This window comes from Lissotriton vulgaris, chromosome 1_1, assembly GCF_964263255.1.
Source record: "Lissotriton vulgaris chromosome 1_1, aLisVul1.2, whole genome shotgun sequence".
Taxonomy (NCBI): Eukaryota; Metazoa; Chordata; class Amphibia; order Caudata; family Salamandridae; genus Lissotriton; species Lissotriton vulgaris.
Window position 1 is genome coordinate 14,910,801 of NC_141685.1, and position 13,095 is coordinate 14,923,895.

At 48.8% G+C, this 13,095-nt stretch overlaps 1 protein-coding gene across 1 annotated transcript in view; it reads right to left on the reverse strand.

The window, feature by feature from the left end:
• The window catches only part of LOC147736968 (uncharacterized), a 108,532-nt gene that overhangs the window by 50,433 nt on the left and 45,004 nt on the right, over window positions 1-13,095 (reverse strand). The window contains exon 4 of the mRNA XM_086954193.1: window positions 7,266-7,367. Coding sequence (XP_086810319.1) covers window positions 7,266-7,367 — 102 coding nt within the window. The remainder of the gene's footprint in view (window positions 1-7,265; window positions 7,368-13,095) is intronic.

A 13,095-nucleotide genomic window follows, 5' to 3' on the forward strand; every position in this document is an offset into this window, starting at 1 on the left:
GGCTAGAGTCTTCATTCTGCTGTGGAAGTTGGTTCTGGCGGTTGTGGGATCGTTGGTGAGGATCAGCTGAGTGTCATCGGAGTAGGAGACGATGTTGAGTCTATGGCTTCTGATGATGTCTGCGAGGAGGACCATGTAGACGTTGAAGAGGGTGGGGCTCACGGAGGAACCCTGGGACACTCTGCATCTGATCTCTGTAGATTCTGAAAGGAATGGGGGTAGTCTGACTCAGTCTGACTCGGTCTGACTCGCTGTTTCCGGCCGGTGAGGAAGGAGCGGATCCAGTCTAGAGCGTTCTCGCGGATGCTGGCGTCATGGAGTCTCATGGTTAGGGTGCAGTGGGAGACTGGGTCGTAAGCGGCCAAGAGGTCCAGTAGGATGAGAGCTGCGGTCTTGTCTCGGAGAGAGCAGATGTCATCGGTGACAGCGAGGAGTTCGGTCTCCCTGCTGTGGTTGCTTCGGAAGCTGGATTGGGAGGAGTCTAAGACATGGGATGTGTAGGATAAGAGTGATTCTGATAATGAAGCTGTATCGTTAAATTGTCTGGCAATAGAGGGGGCTGAAGGGGGTGGAGTTAGTGCAAGGAGGATTTAGAGTAGAAGGATTCTTGGGTGGAGGTGAGGGTGCCTGGATTAGTTCTCTAGTAGATGGTGAGGGGGGGTTGGCTCCCAGGAGGGTGGGGCGGGCGGGGGGGGGAGGAGGTGGAACCAGATGGCATGGCGACACAGAGCTTAAGTAAGTGGCGATCAAAGAGGGTTAGGTTTTGTTTAGAGGCTTGGACTAGAATGTTCCAGTTTTTGTAGATGGTCATGGACAATTCTGCGTGACATTCTGGGATGGGGATATACTGAGCTTAGTTCCATAAGGGACATTGGTAGTGTCAGTTATGCGAAGGTGCTGTTGGACATCTCTCTCCATTTGGCCGATTTCTTAGTATAGAAGATGAAGTCAGCTATAATGCCTCCGTCTGCAGGACTGTAGAAGATGCCGGTTATTAGTGTCTCTGGGTGTTATTAAAGGAATTTGTGCTTGACATTTTTTGCAGCAGTTTTGCAGAGGTTTCATGGGAACCTACTACGGTTTGAGTTGGGGCCATACCTTTCCATGGTGGAGTTGCGGTGTAACATTGGTGTACAGTCCTATTACGCAGACGGCTATTTAGGGGCCTTCTCGGGGGAGGGGATCTGCCAAGATAATTGCCTGTTGCAGCGGAGGGTCGTTCCATGGATTAGGTGGCCTGCCTGTGTCTTTATTGGAGGAGTGGGGGCACTTCTTAAGACGAGTAGTGAGTCAGAGATGCGTGGAGAGGGGAAGTCATTGAGGATTTTATGGGTTACCTGTGCAGTAACTGGTGCCTAGATTGCCCAGTAGTACATTTGTGCTGAATTTCTCGAGTGCAATAATGGTTGAGGTGTCAATGGCTAGTGGCTGCAGTAGGGTTTGTGTCATATCATATCATAGCCTATCATATCATATCAACAGGATTTGTAGAGTATGGCTTATCATCCGGGCAGTATCCAGGCACTAAGTAGGAGCCGTTTAATCGAACAGCCAGGTCTTGAGTGCTCTCCTTAAGTCGGCAAAGGTGGTGGAGGTCCAGAGGTGGAGGGGCAAATAGTTTCAGGACTAGCAGCGCGGCAGGAAAAGGATCGACCTCCTCTATGTATCCGATGGATGTGTGGGACGTGATGCTTGATCGTCTTGGGAGATCGAGGATGCGTTTTGGATTGTCTGGAGTCGTTTCAGGAGCTGGGTGGTAATTCCGACGTAGAATGTATTTCCGTAGTGCAGTCGGCTGGTGATGAAGCCCTGTGTTACTGTTCTCCTGGTGCTGGGCGGCGTCCATCTAAAGATCTTCCAGAGCATTCAGAGGATGTTATGTTATGTTATATATTTCTTGTAGCGCGCACTGCTAGTCAAGACTGTCCTGGCGCGAAAAGGGATTCAGTGTCAGAAAGTAACAAAGGGATAACATAACAGGAGAGAAGATGTGCATTTACATAAATTGCTTGAATAAGTGAGTCTTAAGGTGTTTTTTAAAATAAGTGAGGTTAGTCGTGTGTCTCAAATGGTCAGGGAGGCTATTCCATAGCTGTGCGGCTATGACCGTCATGGATTTTCCTCCCAGACGAGCTCTCTTAAATCTCGGAGTGACCAAATGTCTGAGAGAGGCCGATCTCAATTGTCGCGGGGGATGATAGAAGGCAAACCTGGCACTGAGGTATGGTGGGCAAGGACCATGTAAGGCCTTAAAGGCCAGTGTTAGGACCTTGAAGCGCACTCTGAGAGCAACTGGAAGCCAATGGAGGTGGAAGTTTGTGGAGGTTACTGCGCTGACCCGGCGCATCATGGAGAACCCGTTGTCCAAGATGATGCCCAGATTCCTCGTGTGGGTGGTGGGGGGAAGGGGTTGGTGCAGGTCCGAGAGTGGGCCCAACAGAAGTCGTATCACAGAGGAGGACTTCTTCCAAAGATGAGCACTTCCGTCTCGTCTTTGTTCAATTTCAGGCAGTTATTTTTCATCCAGCCGGCGATGTTGGTCATAGCGGTCCGGAAGTTGGCTCTGGTGGCACAGGTGTCTTCAGTGGCATATAGGATGAGTTGGGGGTCGTCTGTGTATGAGATGATGTTGAGTCTGTGGCTGCGGACAATGTTGGCTGGCGGAGTCATGTAGATGTTGAAGAAGGTGGGGCTGAGTGAGGAGTCCTGGGGGACACCGCAGATGGCGTCCTTGACTTAGGAGGTGTAGGGTGGTAGGCGAATTCTTTGTGAGTGTCCCATGAAAAAATTAGGTGATTAGCTTGAGGACGTTGTCACTGATGCTGATGTGGTGAAGTCTGTTGACCGAGATGTGATGGGACATAGTGTCAGAGGTCGAGGAAGATAAGGGCAGCGATTCTCCACAATTGGAGGATGGTTCTGATTTCTTCTGTTGAGGCTATGAGGGCCATTTCTGTGTGTGGATCAGAAGCTGGATTGGGAGGTGTCTAGTAGGTTCTTTCTCTCCAGGTTGTCTGTGAGCTGGTGGAGGATGGCATTTTCAAGGACCTTCATAGGAAATGGGAGGAGTGAAATGAGGGGGGTAAATCTTGAGGTCGTTGGGGTCTGCGGTGGGTTTCTTTAGGAGGGGTCTCACTTCCCTGAGTTTCTATGTTTGTGGGAAGGTGGAGGTGTTGATGGCCGCTGTGAGGATGTAACTGAGCTGAGGGCAGCTGTCCTTCCATCCTAGGTTAAAGGTGTGGTGTGGACAGGGGTCTGCTGGAGTGCTTGAGTGTAAGGAAGTCATGATGGTCACGGTGGTCTCAGTGTTGAGGGGGGTCCAGTCGGTGAGGTGGTTGTGCGGGATGTTGGCAGTCATCGTGTGGAATGATCTCCATTGATTGAGCGTTGAAATTGCTGTAGATGTTTGCTATGTAGTTGTGGAAGTGGTTCAACAGGGCGTCGCAGAGTTCCTGTGGGGATTGTGTTTTTGACGGCTTCTGGGGCAGAGAGCTCTCTAATGATGTTGAATAGTTCCTTCGAGTGGCTGCTGCTGGTTTCGATCCGAGTGGCCAGGGTATCTTTTTTGGCTTCTTTGAGGGAGAAGTGATATCTTCTGAGGGTGAACTTTAGTGCGGTTTGGTGTGTGGGGTCTCTGCTGGAGCGCCCGCGTCGCTCCATTCATTTGCATTCTCAGATGGCGTGTTTGTTGGACCTCTTGGTGTTGGGTGGTTTGATGGGGGCGATGCTGTCTGCGCTTGTTTGTTTGTAGGCCACTTTTCCGGGGAGGCCTACGCAGTTCTAGGGCATGGATATACTGAATAAATTAATAACATGGGTACGACGTCAGGGTAAACCTGTACAGCATACATTGGACAGGCAGGGACACTACTGCTGATACGAGGTATAGTAGGTAAAGATCACAACGTGGACAAAAGACAACATCTACATGAAATCACAGTGTATGCAAAAAGACAATATTGGTGGGCAGAGTCAGCTTGTAAGCATATGGAAGAGTATATGCAAAGAAACACAATAAATGCTTAGGGTAATGATGCAGTCGTACAATACCAGGGACTAACATTGATAAGTTCAAGCACCGAACCAATAATGGCATAAGGCGGACAAGAGCCAAGTTCATACATACGCATGCGCCATCATCAAAACAGTGTTGTTGTGTAGTAAAACTTGTAGACCTAAGAAACAGTACATGTCCAGAAACACTGTGAAACACACAAGATAATGATACAGTCGCACAATACAAGCAGTAGATGTGGACAGGTTTAAGCACCGAACTAATAATGTTGTAAGGTAGACAAAACCAGGATTAGATGCAAGTATGATTAAGCATCAGGCCAGTATTGGCATATGGTAAACAGAATATCTTGACGTTGTGAGTGACAGTACGTGCATGGAAATATAGTAAGCCCGCCCGTTAGCAGTGTACGTCCACAGTACCAAGTTTTGACCTAACCGTGTTCCGGCATCGAAATCTATGCTTTGGTCATAGGTGCTTTCAGCTGAAGATTAGCCACAAATAGGAGCTGGTGACTGGTAAAAAACATATTTAGAGCGAGCGCTTCCCAATGTCATTCAGCTGCATGGGGAGCCCAAACAGAAAACAGAGCCTGATATTTGGTGGAGATCCCACCGAAGTAGCCAAAGAGCATTTCAATTGAAGAGGTAACGCAAAGAGTAGGCTGAGGCTGGAGGCAGGTGGAAATCACACTGATGAAGCAGCCGAAGTAGATGCCTGTTGTGAGGTAGCCGAAGCCTTCCTACTATGAAGAAGCTCAAAAACAAAAGGTAGAAATCAGACATGAAACCGTATTTTAGGGCCGCTGTGCAGAAGGGCAGCTCCAGCAGCTCCACCCTGTGCCCCAAGTTCTGGTGGAGCAATCCTTAGGCTGAGGCAGGTATTACGGGCTTGAGGGGCCAGCTGTGTTAGCAGCCATGTTGTCCAGGTGACTTGACTCAGAGGAAATAACAAGCTAAGAGGTGGGTCACTGTAGTGGCAGGCCAATTACGCTCACCCTTCCACACCAGAGTTGGGAGGGCCTGGAATCACACCCTCCTCCCGCCAGGCTTTCCATAACCTTCACGCTCACTTTCATCAGATATCCACCATGGGCTCCCGGGCTGCAGTGAGGGGCGGAGAGAAGCAGCCCACTCAGCAGAACCTTTACGATGCAGTGGTGGCCGAGTGGGGCCGAGTGGGGCCGATGGCCACCCAGGAGATGGCAGTCGAGGCAAGATCACTCAGGAGGTGGCACGCACAAGATTTCTGCAGTCGAAGCGAGAGCACATGTACGCCTGACCCCGCTCCGCAGTACACAGTGCAGCAGCGTCCAGAGGGCTGGGTGCCGCACTCTCCCCCGGAGCCTAACACCACGGGACTCGCCGTCGGTATGAGGCATGCCCAGAAGCAGACCACGCTGAGGTGCGCAATGCAGCACAATATGTGTCACCGATGTCCCCACTGAACCACCTAGGTGCTACCCAGTGCGAGGCAGGGGTTGCTCGTGAGGTAGGCTGAGCAGGTGGAGTGGGTTGCATGTCCTGGTAAGCTTTGCAGCTTCTTTTTCTGTCCTCGGTCCTGCTGGGGGCGCTAGATTCCGATTGCATTGGCCCCTATGTTTATCCCCTGTTCTCATGAGTGGGGGGACGATGGCTGGGCTTTCGACAGGATTTGCGCCAATGGCGATCCCTAGCCCTGGGAGCCTCCAGACGGAGCTCCCTACCAGTTGGACATCTTGGAGCAGAAAAAAACATGTCGACCCATACCAATAAGGAGAGAGTCCGTTGGTTTCTCACAACGCAGCCACCACTGCTTTTAATCCCTGTCTACGGTTGCCATTATTAAAGTAGACCACACTGTTGGGTAATTCAAAAGAAAATTTTAATTCACCTCTTTTCTCATTTGAGATAATCAGCCTCCCCCCTAAAAAAACCCGCTCCACTGTAAATAGGCGACAAAGGCACACTCTTGAAGCGCTAGGTATCCTGAATGATGACGCAAGCCACCAACAAGGTTGGTGGGTAAGGAGTCTTTCAAAAAAAACTAAACATGCTTTTTCATACCCAGATTGAGGAGCATCTCAAAATAATTAATAAGGAACTTGGTAGATGTGAACTACTAACTTATTAGCTTTAGGTTAGTTCGTGCGCTCGTAGAGATTGCACTGCATTCCAACAGTTGTAAAAGGCAACTCAACGTAATGCTGGACTGAGGAGCAGATAATGGCTTATTAAGGCCGCAAACAATAGGTGCATGCCAGCAATACATATATTAAAAGGCCTGGATGCAGAGGATGCTGTGTTTATCATCCTGAACCTGGAGCCTTTTGTTTCTATGGCAGTCATGAGCTTCGCTGTCAGACAGTAGGTTATCAGGCAGTTTGGTCTCCCTTTCTGACACCTTGACTTATTCTAAGCAGATGGTTCAGTCCAAAAGCAATCCAGTTATCATAATCTGTTCAATGCCCTGAGCAGCTCACTGGATCCCTTACTTGGTTCATCATTCATACATTTCATCATAATATTGCACTTCTCCTCTCCACGTCGGCGGAGTGTCTCCGCAGCGCACCTGATCTGCGTGAGTGGCAACAGGCTCATCCTTCTCAAGAGTCAACAACATCCGACCTTTGACGAAGGATCTTGAGTTATACTCATGGTGCACAGGGTCAGGGTCAGATTCTTAGGAGACCAGCCCCAAACGATCACCTTCAACAGAGGTGTACTCAATCACAACATCTGTAAGAGATGACGGGCATCTTCTGACATCGTAAAGTCCCTGGGATTTGACAATTCGTATCTGATAGTTCATTACGTGAAGTACTGCAGTGTGAGCAGAGTTGTAATGACACTTTCAGGAGATATAAATTAACAATCCATTTGACTCCATATCTCGTTATAGATTAAGGCTTCCAATTAACCCCTAACCATTTTTTCTAGTTCCTATTAAGTCATTAGCAGCCATCTTTGCATTAAAATGACCCCTAGTTGAACAGCATCTAAAAGACTCCATCGTGTGTAGGTCTTCGTTTTAGTGACCAATGACCCATCTCCCTCATAAGCTAGAATCTGCTGAGTGAAGGTTTATATATAAGTGTTCCTTCAGGTACAGTCTGAGGGAGGGGCTACAGGACTCGTGCTCCTTCTCTCAGCTCTGCAGGGCCTGTGAGATAGACCTTTCTCTTCAGTGGGCCAAGAAGGATCTGGTAGGACCTTAATCTTAGCATGCATCCACTCTGCAGGTGACACGCATTTTCATCTCTTTCTCTCACCTGTGCCGGGACTCTCGTCTTGCTCCTTCACAGATGTAACTTGCGTATCCTTCATAAACTCGTTTCCAACGAATAACACATCATAATCAGCAGTCGCATGATCTGTCAAAGTAAGACAACAGCCGTGCTTTACACTTTGTGTGTGAGATCACATGAAATAATTTGAGGCTCTAAATCCTTTAAGCACATATTAATTTATCAATATTCTTTTTTAAAGTTAATTATATTACACAGGGATGTGTTCACTAGATATGTAAATGATATAAAAACAAAAAATACTTCATATGTGAAAACAAACATTTTGGTTGATTTCGCCTGTAGCAAAGAATTTTCTCCCTTGTGATAAGTCCTTTCATTTATGTTTCTGGAACTTCACACACTTAAGCCTTCCAAACATTCCCCCTGCAATAAGGGACATCAACAAAAGGTTTGAAGTGCAAGATCACTAACTTCACAGCTTTCAGGTACAACCAAAGTTATAAAACAAAACACCACAGTATGGTCCATTTTCCCTTTTTTTGTGCATTCAACCTACTTGCAATTTGCGTTGGAGAAAGAGGTGAACCCGGAAAGCTATACATTTCTGAAGACTAGACAACATTACAAATTCAGCAACAGGTATTTTTTTAGTCTGCTTCTGATTTCTCCAAAGTAAGCGGTCATTAAAATAAAAAAAATAGAATTAACTCACATTTTCATCTGTAATTTTTTGCCTGAATGGCAATTTACAAAAGCAATACATGGTTACGTCCGTTAGACCCTTCTCATTGTAGGTTTATATAGCGTTTGTTGGTTGTCCACAACATTTGAGCTGCAGCTTATAATGATATTTCCCTGTGTACCCTCCAGGCTTCAATGCATACTGGGAAATGTAAAGGATGAAAAATGAGTGGCATCTAGGCATTTTTTAACTGTGTCCCAGATACTGATTCCAGGGATGGTGGTTACTCGGAGAGGCCTGAGCTTAGGTTGCCCACACCATCATGTGATTCAGAGGGTAATTTGCAAAATGAGATCCTTCTTGCACACTCACTCACATTTGGAAGCCAATAATGGAGAGACATTGAACTCATAATAACAATTGTTGCACATTCTGTGTGCAACACTTCTCCTGATAAACAAGGTACCTCACTTGTAAGGCATGGCTTGCGAACACGAATGATGCACAAAAGTCCCCAAAAAACAAAGTGGAGACATCACCATTTCCTGTCAAAAATGACTTATTTTGGCGATAAAGGTAGATGCGTTATTTGGGCCCATTCTCAGTCGTCACCAAGGATAATGTAACGATTCACGCATCCAATGTGAGTTAAATGGTAGTCTATTACTAAGGCAAAGCATTGTCGAGTGTTGCCAGTGCCTCACACAAAAGATCCCCTCAACCGCTCCGTACTCCAGATCCACTACCCTTCCAAATACCAACAAAGGGCACGTGCCACTTACAAACACAACAAAACCTTGCAAAATGTACCAAAATAATGAAATAAACCAATAAGTTATAACCCTACAACAATAAATAAAAAATACACATAATAATTATAAATACAATATGTTCCTTGAGCAAGGAGCAGGATACAACATAATGCCAGCAACTGCATGGCAGTCCTCTCTGTTAAATCATAACTAAATCCTTAACTTGTTCTGGTTGCATACTGTCTCTTACCCGCTTATTAGTGTGGGAAGATTGTGCAGGAACCATACCAGGGATCTCCATACCGTTGCATGCAGGAGTGTCCCCTTGTTCACCCATCTCCACAACATTCTCATCACTCCCCTCCCTACAACAGCTCTCATAACTAAAACACTGTTGTCATCACACTCAAGACATACATTTTTGCCCTCATCATTCCACAGCCAACCATTCCCTATTTCCACGTCACCTTCTGGATTCACCTTCTCTTCCTTCCACACAAGAATGTTGTTACATTTGGATAATTTACTGCACTGCAAAGTATTAACCATCACTTAATGGAGCAGAAATAGAAACAAATGCGATCACCTGAAGGGGACTGTCTTAACCATCACTTAATGGAGCAGAAATAGAAACAAATGCGATCACCTGAAGGGGACTGTCTTAACCATCACTTAATGGAGCAGAAATAGAAACAAATGCGATCACCTGAAGGGGACTGTCTTAACCATCACTTAATGGAGCAGAAATAGAAACAAATGCGATCACCTGAAGGGGACTGTCTTAACCATCACTTAATGGAGCAGAAATAGAAACAAATGCGATCACCTGAAGGGACTGTCTTAACTTTCACACCCATTTCAACTTGCACCCAATCACCTGACTCCAACACCGCATTCGTAACACCATGTTCCTGATCAAAGTACTCTTTAAGCACCTCTTAGGCTCTCCTCATGCTACTCATCATCACAGAGGAAGACCACTCTTCATGTCGATCTCCAGACAACCAAGGAGCATTGTCCTTCATAAATGGTTCTCGACTCGTTGACACTCGACACAGGCTGCGCTCATTCATGGTAGGGGTCATTCTGTAAAACCAAATCAACTTGTCCAACCCTTCTTCCCAGCACTTACCATTCTGAACGGCAATTTGTATACTGTCGATAATCACCCTATTGAAGCGCTCCACCGACCCATTGCTAGCAGGATGATAGAGTGGACAAGAATTGCTCCAACAACTCTGACACAAACTGTGATCCACTATCAGTCAACGATGTCTTAGGTATTCCCTCTCTGAGGAACACCCTTTTAAAGAAAAAGAAAATACAATTGCACGAGAATCAACCATGGTAAACACATATGTTTCTGGCCACTTAGAAAACAAATCCAAAAGGGCTATAAAGTATTTTGGAGTGGCGTGGCAAAGATGGCGGAGTGAGAGGACGCTTCTTTTCGCAGCTCCCCGATCCGAATAGGCCCAAGGCCTGAAATATAGCTATTTCTCCCCCCGCCAGAGCTCAGCGGCGCAGGGAGAGGTGGCGTAACCCGACGTGAAGACCCTGGTCTGGAACTGGTCTCAAATTGGCCTCAGGACAGCCCGTCGGACAGCATTGGAGGTCCGGACCGGGAGTCGGAAGAGAAAGAGGCCGGCCCCCGAGGCACATGGGAAGGCGACAGAACAACCACGCCCACCATCGATCAGCGCGCACCGCCGGAGGAAGGATTGCCCCACAGCGCCCAAATAGCCTGGAATAATAGCCAAGACCTGCGGGCCTGCTCTACCAGAGCAGCTGTGGGCGGCACTCGAGGTTGTGGCTTCGGCCTGCTCGACTGAGTGCGGAAGTGCTGGAAGCGATTTTTTGGACGTACTCGAGACTGCCGCTGGTGACGACCGACAGTCCCCTACTCAGCCCGGGAAGGCACCCGCAGAGCCGAGGGGACGGGGAGGACTGGCCTACACTCGTTCCAAGATGGCGTCCGGCAAACGCACCAAACGAGGGGATCGCACTCTCCCTGAAATGCTCAACAGGCCTCAACAGAGAGGAGATAGGGGGCAACCGTCTCCAAGCTCTGCCGGAGGATCGCAGGGTGCGAGTGGAGGGGAACCGCCTGTCACTAGATCGTTCCTGGAAGCTCTGTTTAGCACCCTCAGAGACGATTTTCAGACACTAAAGCAGGAAGTGGCGGGAGAAGTTCGGGAGGTGTGCAGAGAGGTGGATGAATTGGGGGAGCGAGTGGCCACAGTGGAGAGCACGAACCACCGACTCGACGAGGACATCGTGCAGATGCAACAGGAAGTGTTGCGCCTCAGAGACCAGCATCTGGATCTGCAAACGCACAATGAGGACCTTGAAAACAGGTCACGACGAAACAACATCCGAGTCCGGGGAATTCCATCTACAGAAGAGGGCCCGGATGTGGCTGGTTACTTCCGAGACCTGTTTAGGGCTATCTTGGGCGAACCGGCGGAGTTCCCAGTCCGGATTGATAGAGCACACAGGGTGGGACCGCCACGACGAGTATCTGCGCCACCACCGGACATTCTAGCGTTTCTCCCAGACTTTCCGTTGAAGGAACGCATCATGGCTGAGGAGCGGAAGCAACCCTTGTTCACTTTTCGTGGTCATTCTGTGGCCCTGTATCAGGACTTGTCCGCCATCACCCTCCAGAGGCGGAAATCATTTAAGATAGCAACTGACTTTCTGAAAGAGCATGAAACATTCTATGTCTGGGGACACCCCTTCCGCCTCATCTTCAGATGGAATGGCACGATGCACCAACTGCGATCGCTGTAGGAGACATGCGAGGTTCTGGGGATCACGGCGGAGGAGGAAGAAACAACTATGCCAAGCCAGAGACGCGGCCCTAGAGACAGTTGGCAGAGGGTATCGCGGAGACGGGTGCCCGCCGCCCACAGAAGACCGGACTCGCCCACCATTAGAACTGGCATGGCGAATGCAGTTTCCGAGGCAGCAAGAGACACTGCTTCCAGTGGTGATGTAGCGCTGACAGCATAACAAAGCTCCGGGGGGAGAACACCACAGCCTTACTGATGTAGCAGGTTTGGGGTCCTGGGAGGAGGGGGGCCATGGGGAGGAGTAAGTGGCCGGACGTCCACCTTGGTAAATCACCACAGACTTGTCCGCTAGGACATGACTGGGACTGAAATTTGTTGGGGTTTCAGGGGACTGAAGAAGGGAGGGGGAGGAGGGCGCTTGGTTGTTTGCATGAGGGGTTTGTTGGGGGATAGAGGGAGACGGGGAGGGAGGTGGAAGGGGAAAGGCAGTTCGGGAGATGTTCGAGGGGAGTTGGGGGGGAGGGACAGGGTTCGTCCAGTGTTTTTGATTCATTCGCCCTAGCCTTCCGGTGCTTCTACGCACTATCTGCACCAGAGCCGCCGCTCCTGGGCCGTGATTCACTGCTTGAACTCTGTTTTCGCCCACACAGATGACAGCCCTTAAAGTAGTCACCATTAATGTGAAAGGGTTAAATAACCCTGTCAAGAGGAGAGCAGTGCTATCCCTACTGGAACCACACACAAGCAGATATTTGTCTCCTGCAAGAGACTCATCTCCTAGCCCGAGACTGTCAGAGGATGCGTTCTCACAAATTCCCCACACAATTTCTCTCCTCCAACACTACCAAGACAGCCGGGGTAGCAATCCTAGTGTCCAGAACATTTAAAGGGGAGGTCATACATAAATTTGCTGAACAGAAAGGTAGACTCCTAGCTTATAGGGTTAAGTCAGGTGGTCTGGTATTCACCAACGGGTCGGTATATAGGCCCAACGTACATCAGGAACGATTTCTTAATTCGGCCATAGTGGATATCACCGCCACCTCAGTCAGGCACATAACTATAGGGGGAGACCTGAACATGGTCATTGATTCTTCCTTGGATAGATCAGCACAGAGACACTCGCAGGCGGGGGAAATTGCGCAGGTGGGCAGAAGCCAACTGGAGGAATTAGATCTCCACGACCTCTGGCGCCGTCTCCACCCCACCACCCAAGACTATTCCTATTACTCACACGCACATAAGACCTATGCACGACTGGACCATCTGTTAGTCACGGGGCCGGTCTGTGACTTAGCCACAGCCTTCGAGATAGGGGTTCTCTCTCTGTCGGACCACGCCCCTGTCACGGGCACGTTCCAATTGCCGCCGATGTCACCCACGCGTGGGGTCTGGCGCCTCAGGGATACTCTTTTGCATAAGAAGACGGTGGTGAAGCACATCCAAGACTCGATACGTGATTACCAAACGCACAATGATAATGCTGATACAACCCAGGCGACACAGTGGGCGGCACTGAAAGCAGTGCTCCGAGGGGAATTCATTGCCATTTCCTCGGCGGAGAATAGAGAACGACAGCAAAAGCGGGACGAACTCACCCGTAAACTGCGAGAGCTGGAACA